The following is a 24570-nucleotide window of genomic DNA, read 5'->3' on the forward strand; positions in this document are numbered from 1 at the left end:
GACATCAAGAACAACAACAATAATAACTACAACAATAAAACAAGGGCAACAAAAGGGAGTTCATTTTTTTTTTTATTTAAAAAGCTAAAATCTGTCCTTCCCTCCATGGGATTCAGGCCCCCACGCCCCCAACTTCAGGCCTGAGTAAAGATTCCCTCCCTCTTTAGCCCCTAACTGGGAAGCTATGACCCAAACTGGGGGTGGCCCTTCTCCTACCTAGTTCCTAGCCCACCAACTCCCACTAGCCCATCCCAGGGGCCACCTATCCTAAAGCAGAAGTATTCTATCCAGATCAAGGTAGCTTTTTATTTTTTTCGGGGGGGGGGGCAGGGGGAAATACAACCCACCTACTTCTCCAAGCTTAGGCAGAATGAAAAAAGTAGTGGCAGGCCAGACCTTCCATAACCCCTTCCACAGGGCCCTCTCTTCCACTTAAAGTGACAGTGGAGGGAGGGGGACTTTTATCTTTATTTTATCTTCTATTTTATGATTACCACAGACGTTTGAAAACTTGAGAAAGTTCAGGGAAAAAAGCCTTCACATTCCAGGCAGTGGCACACCTGGTTAAGTGCACACATTACAGCACGCAAAGGGCCCAGGTTCAAGCCCCTGGTCCCCACCTGTAGGGGTAAAGCTTCACAAGTGATGAAGCAGGGCTGCAGGTTTCTTTCCTCTTTCTCTGTCTCTTTCTCTGTCTCTCTTTTAAAGATTTTATTTATTTATTCATGAGAAAGATAGGAGGAGAGAACCAAACATCATTCTGGTACATGTGCTGCCAGGGATTGAACTCAGAACCTCGTGTTTGAGACTCCGTGCTTTATCAACTGAGCCACCTCTTGGACCACCTTTCTCTGTCTCCCTCTGTCTCCCCCTTCTAAATTCTGTCTATCAAATAAATATAAATATATTTTTTAAAAATCTTCACAAAACAGAGAAATGTTATGCCTGTACAAATTATTGTATTTACTGTCAAGTGTAAAACATTAATCCCCCAATAAAGGAAAAAATTAAATAAAAATTAAATAAATAATAAAAAACCAATAGATAAGGTGTTGAACTTTCAAGCTTGAGGTCCTGTGTTTGGGCCCTGGCATCTTTGCCAGAGTAATGCTCTGGTTCTTTTTCTCCTCTTCAATAAATAGAAAATTTAATAAAAGAAAAAAAGATTCACATTCCACCCAGAATGGCTTCTGCTAATATTTGGTCACAGACTTGAGAAGGCTAAGTGCTAGACTCTGGGGCCAACTCTTTTAAAAATATTTTTATTTTGCTGTCAAAGCTATTGATAGAGCTCACTCAGGTGCTTGCCTGCATAAATCCCGAGGCCTTTTTTTTTTTTTTTAATAGGAACAGAGAAATAGGGAGAAAGAAGGAGAGAGATGCAACACTGGTTCACTAACTCATGAAGCTTCCCTCCTGCAGATAGGCAGCAGAGGCTTGAACCTGAGTTCTTACCATCACCCGCTCCAATATTTATTTTTGCCAACAGGTTATCACACTGGGGCTTGATGCCTGCACAGCAGCTCCATGCTCTAGATGCCCTCCCCCCTTGAATGTTTTCCTTTTGATAGATGGTGAAGCAGAGAGATAGTAGGAATGAGGGTACCTGCAGCACTGCTCCACTGCTCATGAAACTCCCCACCTGTAGATGAGAGCCAGGGACTCGAACCCATTTCCTCACACATGCACTCTACTGAATGAACCAGCTCTACTTCTTTTTTTTTTTTTTTTTTTTTTAGAGGCAGAGGGACAGAGAGAAGGAAAGAGATCACAGCACCAAAGATCAAAGCTTCCTTCAGTGTAGTGGGTGCCAGGCTCAAACTTTGATTGTACACAATGCAAAGCAGCACACTACTCAAGTGAGCTATTCCTCCCTCTCCCTTCCCCTACCCCCCTCCACATACACACAGTGGCACAGTGGCAATGGATTCACAGTTATGAGGTCTCAAGTTCTATCCCTGGCAATACATATGCCAGAGTGGTGCTCTAGTTCTTTCCTCTTTTTTTCAAATTTTTTTATTATCTTTATTTATTGGATAGAGACAATCAGGAACTGAGAGGTAAGGGGGAGGAGATAGGAACAGAGACAGAGAGACACCTTTAGACCTGCTTTACCACTCACAAAGCTTTTCCCCTGAATGTAAGGACCAGGGGCTCGAACCCAGGTCCTTGTACATTGTAACATCTGCGTTCAACTAGGTGTGCCATCCAGCCCCAGTTATTTCCTCTCTCTATCACTAATCGATCAATTTTTAGGGAAAGGTAATGAGAAAGAAAACTAGAGCATTATTCCTGCATTTTTGCTGCCAGGAATTGAACTCGGAACTTCATACTTAGAATCTCATGCTTTATCCACTAAACTGCCCCACCTCTGAGGCTACTGGACCAAACTTTTCATCAGCAGCAATGCTTTCATCTTATGGGAGATACCTCTGGTATCTCCAAGTAACAGATGGGGGAAGCCAGACTTGCCTGTGGACTCCGTGAGCCTCCAGGACAAGCTTTTGGTGGAGGTTCCCACTGGAGTTGCTAACCCGACATGACAGGCCCATCTCTGTGCTCCCAGCACACAGTGGGTATCTCTGTATTTGCTGGGCAACCACAGCAGAAGGTGGCTAGGAGAGTCAAGTTGTGTCTTTGCTTCCTAGCACCAATGCTTCTGTTTTCACCATACCCCCTTCCCCATCAGTCCAGACTAAGCCCCTGGAACCTCTTCTCCTTCCAGCCTCTGGGGCCCTTCTGGGCTCAGCCCTTTCCCAGCCCTACAACTCTCAGTGAGGTGGCCCAGAAAAAAAGATTTGAGTTGGAGCCAAGGCTCCTGAGGTCTGAGCAGTGTCCTGTGCTCACTCTCAAAACACTCTGTCCCTTGGCCATTCAGAAAGCGTCATTTCAGGGAAGGCCAGTGGCCCATTTTCAGAAACTGCAGCCAAAATGGTCAGCTGCTAAGCAGGCTGGCTGGCAGGGTTGGTGCGGGTGTGCTCTTCAGCCTACTTGTACCAGCAAGATCAGGGCTGTAAAGGCATCTTGGGTCTGGGGTTGTGAACAGGAAGCACCGCTTTCCAGATCCACCTTGCATTTCACCCCATTCAGATATGATGCTGGTGGTCCTGGGGCTTCTTAACTTGCCCTGAGTTCTGAGAAGGGCAAACACTGATGGGTCATGGTTAGTGGTGGCACCAAGATTCAGGTGTCCTGCTGGCCTACTTACTGTCCTACAAACCCCCCTCCCCCACAAGTTTTTGTTGTTGTTGTTGTTGTTTTATCCACAAGGGTTTTTCTGGGGTTCACACCTGCATGACTCCATCACTCTCAATGGGCTCTTCCTTCTTCTCTCTCTCTTTCTTTCTTTCTTTCTTTCTTTCTTTCTTTCTATAAGAGGGTGACAGAGAACAGACACCCAGAGCACTGCTTTGTGGCTTCCCCTTTGCATGATGCTTCCAAGTGGTGGTCAGGGGCTGGAATCTAGGTCCTCAGGGATGATAAAGTGAGTGTTCTACCAAGTGAGCTATCTTCCAGCCACCTCCCCTGCCCCCACTCTGACAACACCACTCCTTGCATCCTGGTTAGTTTCTAGCCTGGAGTGGTTTCTGGAATGAAGTCAGGAGGGAGGGGGCAGGTAAGAAGTATGAAGATCAGAAAGGGCTAATCCCGGATTAACTGAGGGTATGGACCCAGGGTACAAGGGCAAAGGCAAAAGTGAAAGGGAGCAGAGACTGGCAGTGGCAGGGCTGCAGAGGGTCCAGGCTGGTCTGTGTGTATCTGCGAGAAGGGTGGGAGGCACCAGGATTGGTTTTTCTCTGGCTACTTAAGGGTTAATTCCTGCCGGGCCTCCCAGTGTCCCTCCACGTCCCCTCTTGAACTTTCCCCTCTCCGGGCTTTGACCAGAACACCCTAAACCGCCTTACACTCTGCACCGCTCACATGGCTTGTCTGAGCCCCCCACAGCTCCAGAAGGTAGGATCCCACAGCGCTGGGCCCCAGGAGGGTCTGGGAGATGAGGTGGGGTGGGGTCTCAAGATCCCCAGGAGTTTCCCAGAACTCAGCCCCCTACCCCTTACCATTTTCCAGAAAAGGACATTTTAGTTCAGAGTGGTTAGTTTCCAACCTCACTTCTGCACATGCAAGCATGGCGTGTCTAGACCACAGGACCTGGGTGGGGCGGCACTGTGCCTGCGACTCTCAACCCCACTACCTTTCGGTTCGGGCGGGAACCTTGGCCCAGGCCCTGCGGGGGGAGGTGAGGAGGGCAGAGTCCTGGAGGGTGTGGCCACTGGGGGGGCGGGGCCGCCCTGAAGCCTGGGGCCTGAATTCAGCTCTAACTCGTTCTAACTCTTGGAGATTACAAAATTGCAGATTTTTAAAAACACGTGACCTTTGTTCCTATGGCAAGGCGAAAACAGAGACAAGCTCAGGAGACTACTAAAAGCAATTCATGGAGGTCCGGCGGTAGCTGGTTAAGTGCATGTGGCTCAAAGACCAGCCTAAGGATCCCGGGTTCAAGACACCCCACTTGCTGGGGGGGGTCACTTCACAAGTGGTGAAGCAGGTCTGCAGGTATCTTTCTCTTCCCCTCACTTCCTCTCTCCATTTCTCGCTGTCCTATCCAACAACGACATCATTGACAATAATAACCACAACAACGATAAAACAAGGGAAACAAAAGAGGAAAAAAATAGCCCCCAGGAGCAGTGGATTCTTCGAGCCCCAGCAATAACCCTGGAGGCAAAAAAAAAAAAAAGTAATTCATAAATTCCTATGCTGAAACATAAAACTGACTATGAGAAACAGCCCTTGGTCTTGCAAAAGTCCCGCTCCTGAGTGTTTTAAGGAGGCACGGCTGTCCTACCTTATTTGATAGAGAGAAATAATGTCAGAGAGGGGGAAAACACCCCAACACTTACTACATGGTATATCAAGAGCCTATACCCATGTCACTCTATCTTTTCTGCCCTATGCTCTTTACCAGCTGTATTGTGTTCCAGAGAGAGAAGTCATACTTTGTTGAATGCGTCTCCTTGGTTGAGCACTTAGTTTCCAACTTACTGCTCAGTGAGCATCCCCTGATACTCAGTGCAACTCCAACAATAATGACATCAATAACCACAACAACGATAAAACAACAAGGGCAACAAAAGGGGGAAAAATGGCTTCCAGGAGCAGTGGATTTGTGGTGCAGGCACTGAGCCCTAGCAATAACCCTGGAGGCAAAATAATAATAATAATAAGTTGTCTGGGAGATGGCACAGTGGATAAAGCACTGGACTTTCAAGCATGAGGTACCGAGTTCAATCTCCAGCAGTACATGTACCAGAGTGATGTCTGGTTCTTTCTCTCTCTCTATGCCTAGCTTTCTCATTAATAAGTAATCAAATCTTTAAAAATAAATAATTAAAAATAAAAGAATAAAATTTGATAATGTTCTGTAAGCAAATATGCAGATATTCTTCTTCTTCTCCTTCTCCTCCTTCTCCTCCTCCTCCTCCTTCTTCTCGAATATTTCACTTTATTTTTAATGAGCGGGAGAGTGATACAGAGAGAAAGATACAGAGAGACCAGAACACTGCTCAGCTGTGGCTAATGGTGGTGTTGGGGATTGAACCTGGGACCTTGGAGTTTCAGACATTACAGTCTTTTGCATAACAATTATTCCATCTTCCCAGCTCTTTTCTCATTTTTTAAAATAGTGACAGAGATGCAGAAATTGAAAGAGACCACAGTACCAAAATCATCAGTGTGGTGGGGGGCAGACTTGAACCTGAGTCAGGCACATAGCAAAGCACACTATCTAAAAAGTGATTTTACCTGCCTACATGCAGACATTCTTACTCTCCTTATCTCTCAGTAGCCTCCCACTTAGAGGACTGGAGGCAAATCAGAAGGAGCCATCTGCTTTCACTCCCAGTATCTATCCACTGCATTCAAGATAAGGCCTGGCTCCTGCCTGGCCTGGCCCCTTCCCCCTCCACCTTCCCTCTGCCTCACACTCCCCTATTCCTCCTGAGCACAGGGACTTCATACATCTTGCTTCTTTGGTCTGGAATGTCTTTTTGCATGCCAATCCCATTATTCCAAAACATTTTATTTATGTATGTATTTATTTATTTATTTCTAGAGCACTATTCAACTCTGGCTTTTGGTGATGCTGGGGTTTGAACCTGGGAACTTCAAGCCTCAGCGATTAAAGTCTTTTTGCATAGCCACTACACTGTCTCCCTAGCCCAGTCCCCTCTTTAAATGTCACTTCTCAGATTGCTGCCCTGTAGCCATCACTCCTCCCCACTGAGGTCACTGTAGTCTCTCCCATCCTCCTCACACTTGCCACCCACCAGCCCTGTGCTCAGCAGCTTGTGTGCTGATTCGCTTAACGGTTAACGCCAGCCCTCCTCTGGACTAGAGGTTCTGGTGGAAAGGCTTCAGGACCAGCATGCTTATCACTATATCTCTTGCTCCTAAGGTTGCCTGGGACACAGCAGATGCCCGATCAGTTTTCCTTGAATAAATGAATGAACTTGTGACCCAAACCCATTAGAGGGGACACCTTCCTTCATTCAAGCAGCCTATATTGAATGAATACTCCTCGCTTGGTGCCAGACACCCAGGGTAGGGGACAGAGTAAGGAACGGGACACTTAGTCTACCCTCACATAACTTCACATTTTTAAAAATATTTACTTATTCCCTTTTGTTGTCCTCATCTTATTGTTGTAGTCATTATTGTTGTTGTTGTTGGATAGGACAGAGAGAAATGGAGAGAGGAAGGAAAGACAGAGAGGGTGAGAGAAAGACAGACACCTGCAGACCTGCTTCACTGCTTGTGAAGCGACCCCCCTGCAGGTGGGAAGCCGGGGGCTCAAACTGAGATCCTTAAGCTGGTCCTTGTTCTTCGCGCCACGTGCACTTAACCTGCTTCACTACCACCTGACTTCCATAACTTCACATTTTGGAGAGACCTCATGACATATCTGGAGGCAAAGGAAAGCTTGAGTCTCATCCTTCTTTTTTTATTAAATAATTTTATTTATTTATTTTTGGATAGAGACAGAGATAAATTGAGTTAGAGAGGGAAAGAGACAGAGGGACACTTGCAGCATTGCTTCACTACTTGTGAAGCTTCCCCCATAGGTTGGGACCGAAGGCTTGAAGCTGGGTCCTTGCCTGACCCTGAGACTCTATTATTATTATTATATTTTATTTGATAGGACAGAGAGATATTGAAGGAGGATGAAGAGACAGAGATAGAGATAGAAGGACCAGGTGGTGGTGTGCCTGGTTGAATGCACATATTAAAATACACAAGGACCCCAGCTCAAGCCCCTGGTCCCCATCTGCAAGGAGGAAACTTCGAAAGTGGTAAAGCAGAGCTGCAGGTCTCCAGCTCGCTCTCTTTCTTTCTCTTTCTCTCCCCCCTTTTAAAAAATATTTTTTCTTTTTTTTAATATTTATTTATTTATTCCCCTTTTTTTCCTTGTTGTTTTATTGTTGTTGTGTAGGTCAGAGAGAAATGGAGAGGGGAGGGGAAGACAGAGGGAAGGAGAAAAAGACAGACACCTGCAGACCTGCTTTACCACCTGTGACAGTGACCCCCCCCCGCAGGTGGGGAGACAGGGGCTCGAACCGGTATCCTTCTGCCGGTCCTTGCACTTTGTGCCACGTGCGCTTAACCCGCTAAGCTACCGCCTGACTCCCTCTCTCCCCTTTACTATCTCCTTCCACCTTAATGTCTTTCTGTCCTTATCCAATAAATACATAAATAAAAAGACCTGCAGTACAGTTTCACAGCTTGTGGAGGTCCCCCCACCAGCAGGTAGGGAGTGGGGTTTGAACCCAAGTCCTTGTAGGTGATAATGTGTGCGCTCAACCAGGTGCACCACTCCCCAGCCTTGAGTCTCATTCTTGCTGGCAGTTCCAGGAAGATGGATTCCTGGTGCTGGAAGGGTTCCTGTCTGCAGATGAGTGTGCAGCCATGCGACAGAGGATTGGCGAGATAGTGGCTGAGATGAATGTCCCTGCTCACTGCCGCACGGAATTTTCTACCCAGGAGGAGGAGCAGATACGAGCCCAGGTAGGTGCCTGGGACAGGTGAGAGTACTGGTCTTTGATGGAGGCTCAGTCCCCAACCAGATGGAATGACCCCAAGGCCCATGGGCTGGTTCTGATAACAAGTCATTTGAACCTATGCCAAACTCCAAGCCTTACGTGTATATTTCCTTCATCCCTCACTGTGATTTTTTAAAAATTTTTATTTATAAAATGGAAACACTGACAAGACCATAGAATAAGAGGGGTACAACTCTACACAATTCCTACCACCAGAACTCCATATTCCATCCCCTCCCCTGATAGCTCTCCTATTCTTTATCCCTCTTGGGAGTATGGACCCAGGGTCATTATGGGTGCAGAAGGTGGAAGGTCTGGCTTCTGTAATTGTTTCCCCGCTAAACATGGTTGTTAACAGGTCGATCCATACTCCCAACCTGTCTCTCTCTTTCCCTAGTGGGGCTGAGCTCTGGGGAAGCGGGGCTCCGAGACACACTGGTGGGGTCGTCTGCCCAGGGAAGTCCTATTGGCATCATGGTAGCAACTGGAACCTGGTGGCTGATTCAATGTGATTTTGTAAGGTGGGCATAATTGCCCCCACCTGGCAGATGGGGTTTCTGATCAGTTCACATATACTGAACCACATTTGAGTCATTCATAAATCTGGGATTTGAATTTAGACCTCTCTGCCACCATGGGTCTTGTCCTTCCTCACTAGGTGAACCCAGGGGTCCACCAGTGTAATTCCCACCCCCTTGAAGAGATGAGAGCTCTTCTCTCCCCCACCCCATAACCTTACAGATTCAATACAGTGTGATAGGTAAGTTGAGACCTGTAGTTTTCCTTACACCCTCTGCATTTATGAGCTGGTCTGCTTCAAGTCAAAGCCACAGTTCAGTCCCGTTCAAACTCACACTGAGGAGCTCCTGCCATCTGGTGGGCACAAAGGGAATTACAGTGGTTGAAGCCTTGTAATGGAAAATGAGGACTTAAGGGAAAGGAGTTGTTGAATGAGTTTCTTCTGAACATGGTTACTCAAAGTCTTCCAGGAGTGAAGGAGCTGAATCTTAGGTCTCCCAAGCTTCCTTCTAAGAATATTCTAGAGGCCAGTGAGCAGGTAATGTATATCTCTTGGTTATAGCGCCTAACTCAGTAAGAACTCAGCATTTGCTAATGTGGAAGACTATGAAACAGGTATTGAGAGAGGGAGGAAAGAAGGGAGGGAGGGAGTGGGGAGAGAGAGTGAGTGAGCAAGAGAAATGCCAGGGGGCTGGTAAGATGGCATAGCAGTTTTGAAATAGAGTTCCACGCCTAAGGCCACAGAGGTTCCAGATTCAGTTCCAGGCATCACCATGTGCCAGACATGAGCAGTGCTCTGGTCTCTCGCTCATTCTCTACATTTCATAATAGAAATAAACAAATGTTTTTTTAAAAGCCAGAGTGATAGTTCACCAGGTAGAGTGTATGTGTTACCCTGTGCACAGCCTAGATTCTAGCTCCCTGAGGAAGCTGTTATGGTACCAGAGAAAGTTCTAATGTTGCCCCATCTCCTCTCTTTGTATCACTCTGTCTAGATGAATAAGAAAGTGACATGAGCAGTGAAATCTTGCATGCGTGAGGCCTAGGTTTTGACAAAAAAAAAAAGTGCCTTTATTTCTCATCTCTATGAACTAGAGCAAATCTATTTATTTAGTTATTTAGTTAGTTATTGCCTTCAAGGTTATCACTGGGGCTCAGTGCCAGCACTACAAATCCACTGCTCCTGGCAGCCATTTTTTTTTTAATTGGATAGGACAGAGAGAAATTGAGAGGCGAGAGGGAGAGAGAGAGAGGGAGAGGAAGACAGATACCTGCAGCCCTGCTTCACCACTTGTGAAGTGTCCCCCCAGCAGGTGGGGAGCCCAGGGGCTCAAACCTGGATTCTTGAGCTTAGTGCTGTGTGGGCTTAACTGGGTGCACCACCCTGAGGTCCCCAACTAGAGGAAATCTTCAGTTAACATCCTTCTAAAGGTGTTTGGAAACTGGTTTTAAATGAAAGAAGTTCAAACAAAACCATTTTCCTTGTTCTTTTTTTTTTTTTCTACTTTTATTTGATAGGACAGAGAGAAGTTGAGAGGGAAGGGATAGATTTTGAGAGAGAGAGAGAAAAAAAAAGAGACACCTATAGCACTGCTTCATTGCTTTGAGGCTTCCCCCATTACTGAGAACAACCAGAGCGCTTGAACCTGAGTCCTTAAGCATGGTAATGTGTGTGCCCCTGCCCAGCCCTCTCATTTTATTATTTATTTATTTATTTATTTATTTTTAATTTTTTTTCCCTCCAGGGCTATTGCTGGGGTTCTGTGCCTGCACTATGAATCCACTGCTCCTGGAGGCCATTTTTTTCCCTTTTGTTACCCTTGTTGTTTATCATTGTTGTTGTTATTGTTGTTATTGCTGTCATTGTTGTTGGATAGGACAGAGAGAAATTGAAGGAGGAGGGAAAGACAAAGGGGAGAGAAAGATAGACACCTGCAGACCTGCTTCACCACTTGTGAAGCGACCCTCTACAGGTGGGGAACTGGAGGCTCTACCCGGGATCCTTACACCAGTTCTTGACCTGCTGTGCTACCGCCTGGCCCCCTCATTTTATCTTTTAATAATTATCTTTTATTTCATTTCAATCTATTTTATATGGAGACAGAAATGCAGAGGCAGAGAGAAAAAGAGTGAAAAGAAGGGACAAGGTGGTGGTGCACCTGGTTGAGTGCACATGTTACAGTGCACAAGGACCCAGGTTCAAGCCCCCTTCAATGCAGTGCAGGTCAGGTTTGAACCTGGGTTGCCCACATAGCAAACAGTACCCTAAGATCAATTTTACTGGAATCTCTGGATGTAGTAATATCCTCAGACACCTCTGCAGACACCTCTGCAGGGCACCACACTCACTCCTGTGAGACTATTAGACCTGACCAGCACCCCCAATACTAACTGCCACTTTTGGCTTTCTAACGAGCCTGTCTGGGTGGAAGAGTTGCCTTTGCCTAGGGAGAAGCTAGAAATTTTAAAAGAGCTCGTCCGAGAGCAGTTGTCCTTGGGATTACCTTCTGGCTCGTCCCAGAGACTCTCTCCTGCGACGCTAGCTCCTGATCCCTCTGCCACGCAGCAGCCTAGGTTGGCTCCACTTGAGTTCTCTCCAACCCAGAGAGCACTTGCTAGGGAAGAAGCACCCTCAGGCTATCTCGGCACAATTTATTTCATTTTATTCTATTTTTATTTCTTTTTGTTTGTTTGTTTATTTCTTTTAATGAGGGAGATACAGAGAGAAAGATGCACACCCAGAGAGACCAGAGCACTGCTCAGCTGTGTTTATGGTGGTGCTGGGGATTCAACCTGGGGCCTCAAAGCCTCCAGCATGAAAGTTTCTCTGCATAATGATTATGCTATCTCCCCAACTCAGATCAATTTATTTCTAAAATATCTATTTATTTATTAATGAGAATAGGGAGAGAGAACCAAAGTATCACTCTAGGACAGGGGATGTCTGGGCTTGAATTTAGGACCTGCCTAGAGTCCAATATTTTATCCACTGTGATATCTTCTGAGCCATGAAAACAAAACCAATTTACTGCAACTTGTATCCTCAAGCATTTCTTTCTTTCTTTTTTAAAAATTTATTTATTTTCCCTTTTGTTTTTTTATTGTTATTGTTATTGATGTCATGTCATCATTGTTAGATAGGACAGAGAGAAATGGACAGAGGAGGGGAAGACAGAGAGGGAGAGAAAGATAGACACCTGCAGACCTGCTTCACTGCCTGTGAAGTGACCCCCCCCCTGCAGGTGGGGAGCCGGGGGTTCGAACCTGGATCCTTCAGCCGACCCTTGCGCTTCCCCACATGCACTTAACCCTCTGTGCTATTGCCTGACTCCCTTTTTCTTTCTTTTTAAAATTGATTTATTTTGTTATCGTTGAGCTTTGAGGCTTTTTTTTTTTTTTTGCCTCCAGGGTTATCGATGGGGCTTAGTGACTGCACTAGAAATCCACTGCTCCTGGAGGCTATTTTTGTTGCCCTTGTTATTTAAATTTGTTGTTATTATTGTTGTTGTTGTTGTTATTACGGTTGTTGTTGTTGGATAGAACAGAGAGAAATCGAGGAGGGAGAGAAAGACAGACACCTGCAGACCTGCTTCACCGCCTGTGAAGCGATCCCCCCTGCAGGTGCGGAGCTCAGGGCTCGAACTGGGGTCCTTACTTCAGTCCCTGTGCTTTGCACCATGCATGCTTAACCCACTGCACTACCGCCTGCCCACCCCCTCCCTTTTTTTTTTTTTTGACTAGAGCACTGCTTAGCTCTGCTTTATGGTGGTGTGGGGGATTGAACCTGGGACTTTGGAGCCTCAGACATGAGAGTCTCTTTGCATAATCATTATGCTATCTACCCCCTCCCAACCATTTCTAATATTAAGAAATCATTTGCACTCATTTATCCAGGTTACTCCAGTTTGGGGTCGTGTGTGACTAAAGCCTCTCGTGGCAGGCCGGATGCCCTTCCACTGCAGGGTGTCCACACAGATACTGCCACTGTGTCTGCTGTGCTTTGTTCTGCCAGAGTGCAGCTCAACTCAGGCAGTGATGGGGACTGAACCTGGGACTTTGGGGCCACAGGCATGAAAGTCTTTTTGCATAATCCTTCTGTGGTGCTTTAGCCCTCCACATTTGCTGAAATACACCAGTGACCCTCACATACACATCCCATCTCGAGGATGTGGGAGGAAATAGGAGTCCACAGAGAAAACCCACAACATCAATAACAATAATAGCTACAATAACAATAAAAAGCAAGGGCAACAAAAGGGAAAATAAATAAAATATATAGAAAGAAAGAAAGAGAGGGAGGAAGAAAGAAAGAAAGAAAGAAAGAAAGAGAGAAAGAAAGAAAGGAAGAAAGGGCGGGCGGGCAAAAAGTGGCAGTTGTGGATTTACAGTGCCAACACCAAGACCCTGAAATAACCCTGGTGGTACTAAAACAAACAAACAAGAAGTGCCAGCTGGGACCCTGGGCCTCAGGGTGGCAGGTTGGGAAGTATCTGACTCCCTTGCCCTTCAATCACCCCTTGCCTTTCCCACCACATAGGGCAGCACAGACTACTTCCTCAGTAGTGGAGACAAGATTCGGTTCTTCTTTGAGAAAGGCGTTTTTGACCAGAAAGGTTTGGAGCTTGGGCCCTGCTCCTGGGGGTGGGGGTGGGGAGATTGAGGTTGGGAATCTGCACCCAGACCTGGAGAGGGTCAGCTGCCCAAGGGAGGCTGGCTTCCAGAAGTCTTATTTTTACCAGTTCCCTGTGCCACAGGAAATTTCCTGGTGTCTCCAGAGAAATCCATCAACAAAATTGGCCATGGTAAGCATGTACATGTCTGGGAAAGAGAAAATGGGGAAACAGGCCTGAAGAGTTGGGGGAGACAGCATAATGGTTATACAAAGAGACTCTGATGCCTGAGGCTCCAAAGTCCTGGGTTCAGTCCCCCACACCACCATAAGCCAGAACTGATCAATGCTCTGATAAAACAAACAAACAACAACAACCTGAGGCCTGAGCAGTCCACAGTAAGAGCATTGTATTTTTGACTGTAGGCTCCAGCTCTAGTCCAGCTCAGCTGCATCTGAAGATGCTAATCTCATGACACTGTCAGGGCAGCATGGGAAAGGGCCCATATGTGTCCATATATATAGGTGGGCACAGGCGAACCCCTCAACTCTCTACTGCCTGCCTTGTGGGCTCTTGGGGGCCTAGCAGCTTCCTGGAGCCTCCTTAAACAATACCAAACTTGGGCCGGGAGGTAGTGCAGCGGGTTAAGCCCATATGGCACAAAACACAAGGACTGGTGTAAGGATCCCCGTTTGAGCCCAGGCTCCCCACCTGCAGGGGGAGACGATTCACTGTGGTAAAGCAGGTCTGCAGATGTCTATCTTTCTCTCTTTCTCTCGTTTGCCCCTCCTCTCTCCATTTCTCTCTGCCCTATCCAACAACAATGACAGCAATAACAACAACAAAAATAATAACAATGATAAGCAAGGGCAACAAAAGGGAAAAAATAGCCTCCAGGAGCAGTGGATTCATGGTGCGGGCACCGAGCCCCAGGAGTAACCCTGGAGGCAAAAGAATACCAAACTTGATGTGGACATGGTTCGAGCTCTGAGACCCCCCACACACACATACACACCCAAAACCCAGCTAGGAAGCCTTTTTCATACCAAAGCACTGCTCAGCTCTGGCTACAGTGCTGTGGGGGACTGAACCTGGGACTTTGGTCCTCAGGTATGAAAGTTTTTTTGCATAAACATGCTATCTCCCCCTTCTCATCCTTGGAAGCCCTCTTTTATTTTGAGAATTATGCATTATAAGTTATTGGCTGCTTTTTATTTTTATTTTTTGTCAGGGATTTTGGTGTGACTCTACACCTGCGTAATTCCTCTGCTCCTAGCAGACTCTTTTTCTATTAATTTTTTTAAAGTGTTGCACTTTTTTTTTTTAAGTATTTATTATTGAATAGAGACAGAGAAACTGAGAGGGGGTGGGGAGATAGAGAGGGAGATAGGACAGAGAAAAATGGAGAGAGGAGGGGAAGACAGGGAGAGAGAAAGACACCTGCAGACCTGCTTCACCACTTGTGAAGCGACTCCCCTGCAGGTGGGGAGCCAGGGGGCTCAAATCAGGATCTTTACGATGGTCCTTGTGCTTCGCACCATGTGTGCTTAACTGTTGTGCTACTGCCTGACTCTCTAATTTTTTTTCTTTTTTTAAGATAGAGACAGAGAGGCAGGGGGAGGGAGTGAATGAGACCACAGCACTGAAGCTTCCTTCAATTCAGTGGGGGCCAGGCTTGAACTAGAATTCCATAACATGGCAAAGCAATATGTAGGTTTTTTTTTAATTTATATTTTATGTATTCAGTTTTAGAGAGATGGAGATAGATAGATAAAGATAAACCCCAGAGTTTATCTGCTCAGGTCTGGTTAATGTTGATGCTGGGGATTGAACCTGGGACCTTGGAGCCTCAGGCATGAAAGTTGGTTGCATAACTATTAAGCTATCTCCCCAACCCTATTTATGTATTTTTTTTAATCTTTATTTGATAAAGACAGCCAGAAATTGAGAGGAAGGGGAAGACAAGAGAGAGGAGACAGAGAGACACCTGCAGCACTGCTTCACTACTTGTGAAGCTTTCCCTCTTCAGGTGGTGACCAGGGGCTCAAACGTGGCTCCTTGCACACTGTAACATGTGCGCTCAACCAGGTGCGCCACCACCCAGCCCCTATTTATGTATTTTTAAAGATTTATTTATGGGGCCAGGCATTGTTGCACCTAGTTTTTTTTGTTGTTGTTGTTGTTGCACCTAGTTAAGCACACACATTACAGTGAACAAGGACCCAGGTTCAAGTCCCTAGTCCCCACCTACAGGGAAAAGCTTCATGAGTGGTGAAGCAGGGATCCAGGTATCTCTCTGTCTCTCTGTCTCCCCAACACCTCTCAATTCCTCTCTGTCTCTATCCAATAATAAATTTAAAAAAATATTTATTTATTAGTGAGCGAGAGAGGAAGACAGAGAATACCACAGCATCATTCTGGCACAGGTGGTGTTGAGGCTCAAACTTGGGACCTCATAACCATGGGCTGCAATAATGTTTTATTTATTTTGGGCTTATTTTTTTTAATTGAAGCCAAGTGGTGGTGCACACATTAAAGCACATATCTTTTTTTTTTTCCTCCAGGGTTATTGCTGGGCTCGGTGCCTGCACCATGAATCCACCGCTCCTGGAGGCCATTTTTTCCCCTTTTTGTTGCCCTAGTTGTTGCAGCCTTGTTGTGGTTATTATTGCCATTGTTGACGTTGCTTTGTTGTTGGATAGGACAGAGAGAAATGGAGAGAGGAAGGGAAGACAGAGAGAGAGGGGATAGAAAGATAGACACCTGCAGACCTGCTTCACCGCCCGTGAAGCGACTCCCCTGCAGGTGGGGAGCCGGGGGCTCAAACCGGGATCCTTACGCGGTCCCTGCGCTTTGCGCCACATGCGCTTAACCCACTGTGCCACCACCCGACTCCCTAAAGCACATATCTTATAGTGCACAAGAGCCTTTGGTGGGGGTGGACTTGAACCTGGGTCTCGGGTATGATAAATACAGGTGCACTATCCATGTGAGCTACTTTGCCAGTCCTGTCTTTCTTGTTATCATTCACTTCTGGGGTGAATCCCAAGCCCTCATGTATGCTGGGCACATACTGTACTGTTGAACCACCTCCCTAGGCCTCTAGATAGTTTATTCTATTTTAAATAAAAGTTTTTTAAATATTTTATTTATTTTCCCTTTCATTGCCCTTATTGTTTTTTATTGTTGTTGTAGTTACTATTGTTGTTATTGATGTCGTCATTGTTGGGTAGGACAGAGAAATAGAGAGAGGAGGGGAAGACAGAGGGGGGTGAGAAAGATAGATACCTGCAGACCTGCTTCACCACTTGTGAACTGACTCCCCTGCAGCATGTGGGAAGCTGGACGCTCGAACCAGGGTCCTTATGTTGGTTCTTCCGCTTCGTGCCATGTGCACTTAACCCTCTGCAATATCACCCAACTCTAATTTTATTCTATTTTAATTTATTGTGCTGTGTCAGAGCTTACATGATTCCACTTCTCCAAGTGAACTGCACACACACACACACACACACCCCAGGGACAGTTGTGTACAGACTTAAGAACCATGCAAGCACCTATCACTTAGAAAGAGAGCCACCTTCAGCACTGCTTCACCACTTGTGAAGCTTCCTCTCTATGGGTGGGGACTGGGGGGCTTGAATTCAGGTCCTTTTGCATGGTAACATGTGCACTGAACTTGGTCTGCCATTGCCCAGCTCCCTTGTTGTATTTTTGTACTAATGGTAGTAGCAAGTAATAATGAGAGTAACTTGGTGCCAGTTTCTGGGCTGTGGCTGTACTGGTGTCAGTCCAGCCAGTCCTCTGGCAGCCTGAGAGGCAAGGTCTGTCCTGCCATGAGTGCCACTGTACAAAGAGGAAGCAGACCTACTGGAGGACACGGCTGCTCCAAGTCACAGAATGCTTGCCAGCACTGGAGTTGCTACCATGTGACGAACCCCTTCAGGTCAGAGCTGTTGTGAATTTCCCAGATGGCTGCAAAGTCAAAGCGATTTCATGGGTAGGTGGAGCCAATCACTCAGTTATGAGCAGCAGAAAGCTTAATGTGGCAGCCCAGGAGATGGTGCAGCAGCAGAGTGCCAGACTTGAAGCACGAAGTCCTGAGTTTAAACCCTAGTATAGCATCGACTAGTGACGCTCTAGTGCTCACTCTCATTAATAAATCTTTTTATGGGGCCAGCTGGTGGTGCACCTGGCTAAGCATACATGTTACAGTGTTCAAGGACCCAGGTTCAAGTCCCTGGTCCCCACCTTCATGGGGAAAGCTTCACGAGTGGTAGTAGAGTAGGGTTGTAGGTGTCTCTGTCTCTTTCCCTCTCTATCTCCCCCTCCCTTCTCAATTTCTGTCTCTATCCAATAATCAATCAATCAATAAAAATTTAAAAAAAATTTTAGGGGCTGGGTGGTGGCACACCTGGTTGAGCGCACATGTTACAGTGTGCAAGGACCCAGGTTCAAGCCCCTGGTTCCCACCTGCGAGGGGAAAACTTCACAAGTGTGTGAAGCAGTGCTGTAGGTGTCTCTCTGTCTCTCTCCCTCTCTATTACCCCCTTTCCCTCTGAATTTCTGGCTGTGTCTATCTAGTAAGTAAATAAAGATAATAAAATTTTTTAAAAAAAATTTAGGCTAGGAAGACAGTACAGTGGTTTACGCAACAGATTCTCATGCCTGAGACTCTGAGGTTCCAGGTTCAATCGTCAGCACTGTAAGCCAGAGATGAGCAGTGTTCTGGTAAAACAAACACACACAAGGGAGTCGGGCGGTAGCGCACTGGGTTAAGCGCAAGTGGTGCAAAGCTCAAGGACCAGCGTAAGGATCCCGGTCCGAGACCCGGGCTCCCCACCTGCAGGGGAATCACTTCACAGGTGGTGAAGCAGGTCTGCAGGTATCTCTCTTTCTCTCCCCCTCTCTGTCTTCCCCTCCTTTCTCCATTTCTCTCTGTCTTACACAACAATGATGATGACATCAATAATAATAACAATGACTACAACAATTAAACAACAAGGGCAACAAAAGGGAATAAATAAATATTAAAACACACACACACACCACCACCACCACCACCACCACCACCACCACCACCACCACCACCACCACCACTACCAAATAAACAAACCTTAATATGTACAAAACAGGTAATAGGTGAGAAAGTTGGAGTGAGATAAAGACTGATTCTGGGCACCTGGAGCTAAGTATGGGAGGGACATTATGGTGGTGGGGACTGACCCCTCAGCCCAGCTCTGTCTTGTAGCTCTGCACGCCCATGACCCTGTCTTCAAGTGTATCACACACTCCCCCAAGATGCAGGTGAGCAGAGACATGGGTGAGTCTCGGGCCCTTGGGTCACATGCGAAGGGGCAGGATGTGTGTGACCTTTGCCCCTCTTCCAGGGCCTGGTCAGAAGCCTGGGCTTCCAGATACCTGTGGTGGTTCAGAGCATGTACATCTTTAAGGTGAGCTCCCGCTCTCCCAGACCCTTCCCTTCTGACCCTCTATGAAATAGGAGAGTGCTCACACATGCCTCTTCTCCCAGTGGGCCCAAAGTTGCTTCCCTGATGAACTATTTTCAAGTTGCAGGGAAAACACCTGAAGCCACTCTCCTTTGACTAAGGCACCTGCCACTTTTTTTTTTTTGGTACTTGGAGGGTAGGGGATTGATCCTCCTCCCTATGTTGGCTATTGAAGCTCTATTCCTGGATTTCAAGGCCCAGCTCATTGCCACCTTCACAAAGAATTCTTCTACCTACTCTGGGATCCTGGTCCTAGCTTCACCTGCCCCCCAAACCCCAATGCCCCCAACTTCCGCCCATGTTCAGACTGGGAACTCCCAGTAGGCAGAGTAATTTTTCTCCAGGGCCTGGCACCCAGTAGGTGTTCTACGGCTGGGTACCACCCTGGAATCCCTGGAGGCAAGCACCTCTGGCCATAGAAGAGAGTAGCCCACAAGACAAGGGGTCCATCCCCCCTGCTCTCCTGTAGCCTCACCAGAGCCCCCTTTCTCTTGCAGCAGCCTCATTTTGGTGGTGAAGGTGAGCAGAGGGCAGGCCCAATGGGCTGTGGCGGGAGGTATGGGGCAGAGTGTTGGTCAGGTGTGCAGAGGGAGGGAAGAGTTGGCACCAAGACACCTGTGGGAGGAGACATTGCCTCCTGTTCTTCCTGGAGTGAGGTTGGGAGGTTTCCCAGAGCTTGGGCTTTGTGCCCTGCTGTGTGTGAGACCCTGGGTTTGAGCACAGGCACCACATGCATGTACCACAGACAACAGCAGGGGGAGCTCCATGGATGGAGTCGTGCTGTGGCCACTGTATTGCCCTCTGCCTTTATTAAAAATGAAGAATGGGGCTGAGGAGATAGCATAGTGATTATGTAAAAAGATTATTATCCCTGAGGTTCCAAACTCCCCGCTGCACTACCGCCCGACTCCCAAAAGTGCACATTTTATGCTTTATTTATTTTGGATAGAGACAGAGAAATTGAGAGGAAAGGGGGGTGGGGAGGGAGGGAGGGAGGAGAACCACCTGCAGCACTATTTCTCCACTTGTGAAGCTTCCCCCCTTGCAGATGGGGACCTGGAGCTTGAACCCCAGTCCTTACCCACTGTAACATGTGCACTCAACCAGTCACCACCCAGCCCCTAGAGTGCACACTTTATTATGTGTGAGGACCCAGGTTCAAGCCCCTGGCTACCACAGAGGAGCCCATGCATAGAGAAAGCTTGGCATCTCTCTTCTCTATCTCTCACCATTGATCTAAAAATAAATGATTAAAATAAATAGAGTTGGGCAGGGGTAGATAGCATAATGGTTATGCAGAGACCCTCATGCCTGAGGCTCTAAAGTCCCAGGTTCAATCCTGTGTATCACCATAACCCAGAGTTGAGCAGTGCTCTGGTAAAAAAATATATATATATATATATTATGAGAGACAGATATGGGCTCCTTCAGTCATAGACAGTAACAGGGATAGGACTTGTAGCCTCATGTTTTTGTTTTTTTTTTAAGATTTTATCTATTTATAAATAAGGAAGATAGGAGGAGAGAGAAAGAACCAGACATCACTCTGGCACATGTGCTGCCAGGGATTGAACTCAGGACCTCATGCTTGAGAGTCCAAAGTCTTATCACTGTGCCACCTCCCAGACCACAGGAGTCTCAGGTTTATAAAGTATGTGCTTTACCCATTAAGCCACCTCCCCAGCAACAGGAAGCTATTTTTTTTCTCTAAAGATGTATTTATTTATTTATTGTCTCCAGGATTATTGCTGGGGCTTGGTGCCTGTACTACAAATTCTGGAGGCTATTTTTTTTCCCCTTTTGTTGGCCTTGTTATTTATCATTGTTGTTATTGCTGTCATTGTTGTTGGATCGGACAGAGAGAAATGCAGAGAGGAGGGGAAGACAGAGAAGGGGAGAGAAAGATAGACACCTGCAGACCTGCTTCACTGCTTGTGAAGTGAATCCCCTGAAGGTGGGTAGCTGGGGGCTCGAACCAGGATCCTTACACCGGTCCTTGCGCTTTGCACCACGTGCGCTTAACTCCCTGCGATACTGCCTGGCCCCCGTATTTATTTATTTAGATATGACAGAGTGAGAACTAGAACATCATTTTAGCACATGTAGTGCCAAGGATCAACCTCAGGACTCATAGATGCACCAGTCCTGCTCTATTCACAGAGCCATCTCCCCAGCTGCAGGAATTTATTTTTATTTTGCCACCAGCACTGTCACTGGAGCTTGTTGGCCGTATGATGATTGACAGCTCCTGGTGGCCATTTTTTTCTTTTTCCTTTCTTCCTTTTTCTGATAGAGATACAGGGAAGTACAGTAGGAGCAAAGAGCAGGGGGAGGGAAAGATCCACCTGTAGTTTCACTGCTCGTGAAGCTTCCACTCTGTAGGTGGGGTGCTAGGGCTTGATTGCCCAGCCTCACTTTTTTTTTTTCTTTCTTGCTAGGGCTTCACACCTGCACAATCCCACCCTTTCTGGCAGAACTTTATTTTTTTCCTTCAAGACAGAGGACGAGAAACAGAGAGGGAGAGACAAGAGAGAGAACGAGAGTCACCACAGCACTGCTCCAAAGCTTCCCTTTCATGTGATGCTGCTATGTGTTTGTTGTTCGGGGCATTCTAGTGGGTGAGCTGTCTTCCAGTCCCCATGGGCCCTGTTCTAAGTGCTGTTCCTATGTCATCTGATGGAATCTTCCAGAAACCCCAGAAAGTAGATGATACTGGGGGCACTATATGGTTTAGGAAGTTGAAGCTTTGAGAGTAATGCTTTGCAGTCTTCAGGCAAGAGGCAGTAGGATTATTTTTTTTATATTTATTTACTTATTTATTTCCTTTTGTTGCCCTTGTTTTTTTCTTTTATTGTTGTTGTTACTGATGTCGTCATTGTTGGATAGGACAGAGAGAAATGGAGAGAGGAGGGGAAGACAGAGAGGGGGAGAGAAAGATAGACACCTACAGACCTGTTTCCCCGCCTGTGAAGCGACTCCCCTGCAGGTGGGAAGCCGGCTGCTCAAACCGGGATCCTTAAGCTGGTCCTTGTGTTTTGCAGCACGTGCGCTTAACCCACTGCGCTACCGCCAGACTCCCTTTTCTTTTGTTTTTAACATTTATTTACTGTGGAAGTGGGGGAGAGAGAAAGGAAGAGGGGATGAACCAGAGCACCACTCTGACATATATAATGCCAGGGACTGAACTGGGGACCTCATGTTGTTTTTATTTATTTATTTTTTTAACCAGAGCACTGCTCAGCTCTGGCTTATGGTGGTGCGGGGGACTGAACCTGGGACTTTGGAGCCTCAGGCACGAGAGTCTCTTTGCATAACCATTATGCTATCTACCCTCCGCGGGACCTCATGTTGTAAGAACTGCACTATCCCACAGTCAGCACTAAGATTTAATTTTATTTATTTATTTTTTCAGCTAGAGACAGAGAAGCAGAGAAAGAGTGAAAAAGACTGTAGCACCAGAGCTTCCATTACTGCACTGGAGGCCATGCTCAAACCATGCTCACACAGGACCTTTTTCACCATTCATTAGTAGGGTTTTAACTGTTCAAGGGAAGGTTGGTTGGGAGGTTTGTGGAGGGGAAACAAGGCCAAGGCAAGGTGAACCAGGTGCCTGATGCTAAGTGGGCCTGCTGCAGTCTCCCCTCACCAAGATGCCTCCTTCCTATACACGGAGCCTCTGGGCCGGCTGCTGGGTGTGTGGCTTGCATTGGAGGATGCCACGAACCAGAATGGCTGCCTCTGGTTCATCCCTGGATCCCATACTGGTGAGAACATCTCTCTCTCTCTCTCTCTCTTTAACCAGAGCACTGCTCAGCTCTGGCTTATGGTGGTGTTGGGGACTGAACCTGGGACTTGACGGAGCCTCAGGCATGACAGTCTGTTTGCATAACCATTATGCTATCTACCCCCGTGAGGACATCTTTTTCCCCTGCTCACCTACCAAAGGAACCTAGGAAAAGAGACACTGAGAAAGGAGGGGGAGATAGCATAGGGGCTCCAGGACCCAGGTTCAATCCCCCACTCCACTGTAAGCCAGAGCTGAGTGATGATCTGGTTAAAATTATAATAATGATAAATAAATTAGTCTCTTTGCAAAATATATTAAAAACAAACAAACAACACTCAAGTCTCCATCTTGGCCTTCAGGTGGTGTGTCCAGAAGGATGGTCCGGAACCCTGCTGGCTCAGTGCCAGGCACTAGCTTTCTGGGGTCAGAGCCAATCCGGGATAACAGCCTCTTTGTGCCTGCACCGGTGCCAAGAGGTAGGAGGGATGTGGAGGGTATCTTTTCAGAGCCTTGGTTTCCCTAAATGTGTAGTGGGGGAATATACATGAGTGAGGTAATATATTTCAGATGCTTTCACACAACCTTTGTGTAGTGGAAAGCAAGTGTACAAGACACAACAGCTATTAGCGAGCTCTTTTAGAAAATTCAGGCCCATGGCATGCCATGTAGAATGTATATATTACCATGCACCCAGGGACCTGGGTTCAAATCCCTGATCCCCACCTGAAGAATGGAAGCTTTATGAGTTGTGGAACAATGCTACAGGTGTCCCTCCTCTTGTCTTTCTCTCTCCTTCTCTATATATGTAGAAGGAGGGAGGGGGTAAATAGCATAATGGTTATGCAAAGAGACTCTCATGTCTGAGGCTCCCAAGTCCCAGGTTTAATCCCTACACCACCATAAACCAGAGCTGAACAGTGCTCTGGTAAAAAAAAAAAAAAAAAAAAAAGGGAGTCAGGCAGTAGCGTAGTGGGTTAAGTGTACATGGTGCAAAGCGCAAGGACGGGCTCCTGGTTCGAGACCCTGGCTTCCCACCTGCAGGGGAATTGCTTCACAGGTGGTGAAACAGGTCTTCAGGTGTCTCTCTTTCTCTCCCCCTCTGTCTTCCCTCCTGTCTCCATTTCTCTATGTCCTATCCATCAACGATGACAGCAATAATAACAACAACTACAACAAGGGCAACAAAAGGGGATACTTTCTTTAAAAAAAAAAAATCAACAACAATAATAACTACAACAATAAAACAAGGGCAACAAAAGGAAATAAATAAATAAATATTAAAAAAAGATATGTTAGATAGTCTGGGGCTTTCCAGCATGGGGTCCTGAGTCTGGTTCCCAGTATTTCATGTGCCAAAGGGATGCTCTGCTTCCATCTCCCTCTCCCTCTCTCTGTCCCTCTCTCAACTTAAAAGAGAGAGAGAGAAAGCATATGTCCCCATCAGGGTCACTGGTCCTAATCCATGGAGAAGTGGTTCATAAGAGCGAGCAGAACCTCTCTGACCACTCACGCCAGGCGTACACTTTCCACATCATGGAGGCAGCTGGCACCACCTGGAGCCCAGATAACTGGTAGGTGGCAGGGTGTATTTACGCTCCAGACTGTCTCCTGTGGAGGTGCTAGAAGCTGGGTGGTGACCCTGGCATCTCAAGGAAGTCTTTATGCTCTGCAGGCTGCAGCCAACAGCCGAGCTGCCCTTCCCACCACTGTACACCTAAAGGCCCTGGCTTCACCTGATAGCCCAGCTACAACAGCAAGTTGCATCTCTCTCTTGAGCTTTCCTCCTGCTGGGGTCTGTGCCCCAGGACCCTGCAGACAGGCAGCAGGAGCCTGGAGAGTGATTTCCCAAGGCTTCTGTCTCCACACAGTCCCCATGCAACTTCCTCCTGGAGGCAGCCTCTCAGCAGTGAAGGAGTTCCAGAGTCCAGGAATCTGACCAACTTCTGACTTTTCTCTTATTATGGTGCAAGATGAATAAAAACAACTTCTGAAAGCAGCTTCCATGCCTTCTTTCCCCAAGCAGTCTTGCTCTCACAAAGTGATAGCTC

At 46.9% G+C, this 24570-nt stretch overlaps 1 protein-coding gene across 13 annotated transcripts; it reads left to right on the forward strand.

Moving 5' to 3' along the window:
- The first annotated feature begins 3732 nt into the window (after nucleotides 1-3732).
- Nucleotides 3733-24518, forward strand: PHYHD1 (phytanoyl-CoA dioxygenase domain containing 1). 13 transcript variants are annotated; one of them, XR_009552120.1, is made up of 11 exons: nucleotides 3733-3954; nucleotides 7903-8061; nucleotides 13153-13228; nucleotides 13355-13417; nucleotides 18477-18532; nucleotides 18616-18678; nucleotides 19233-19254; nucleotides 22371-22499; nucleotides 22882-22998; nucleotides 23939-24093; nucleotides 24195-24518. XR_009552120.1 is itself a non-coding variant. In XM_060200375.1 (11 exons), exons 1-11 carry the CDS (start codon nucleotides 3922-3924, stop codon nucleotides 24238-24240), a joined length of 888 nt encoding a protein of 295 aa, XP_060056358.1. In that variant the 5' UTR covers nucleotides 3765-3921; the 3' UTR covers nucleotides 24241-24518. The 13 variants fall into 13 exon arrangements, 12 of the variants coding, with proteins under 12 accessions (XP_060056366.1, XP_060056358.1, XP_060056360.1 ...); XM_060200375.1 differs by having other exon boundaries at nucleotides 3765-3954; nucleotides 19236-19254; nucleotides 23967-24093; XM_060200374.1 differs by having other exon boundaries at nucleotides 3778-3954; nucleotides 23967-24093.
- The last annotated feature ends 52 nt before the right edge of the window (nucleotides 24519-24570 follow it).

Source organism: Erinaceus europaeus, chromosome 10 (genome assembly GCF_950295315.1).
Source record: "Erinaceus europaeus chromosome 10, mEriEur2.1, whole genome shotgun sequence".
In the NCBI taxonomy this organism is placed as follows: Eukaryota; Metazoa; Chordata; class Mammalia; order Eulipotyphla; family Erinaceidae; genus Erinaceus; species Erinaceus europaeus.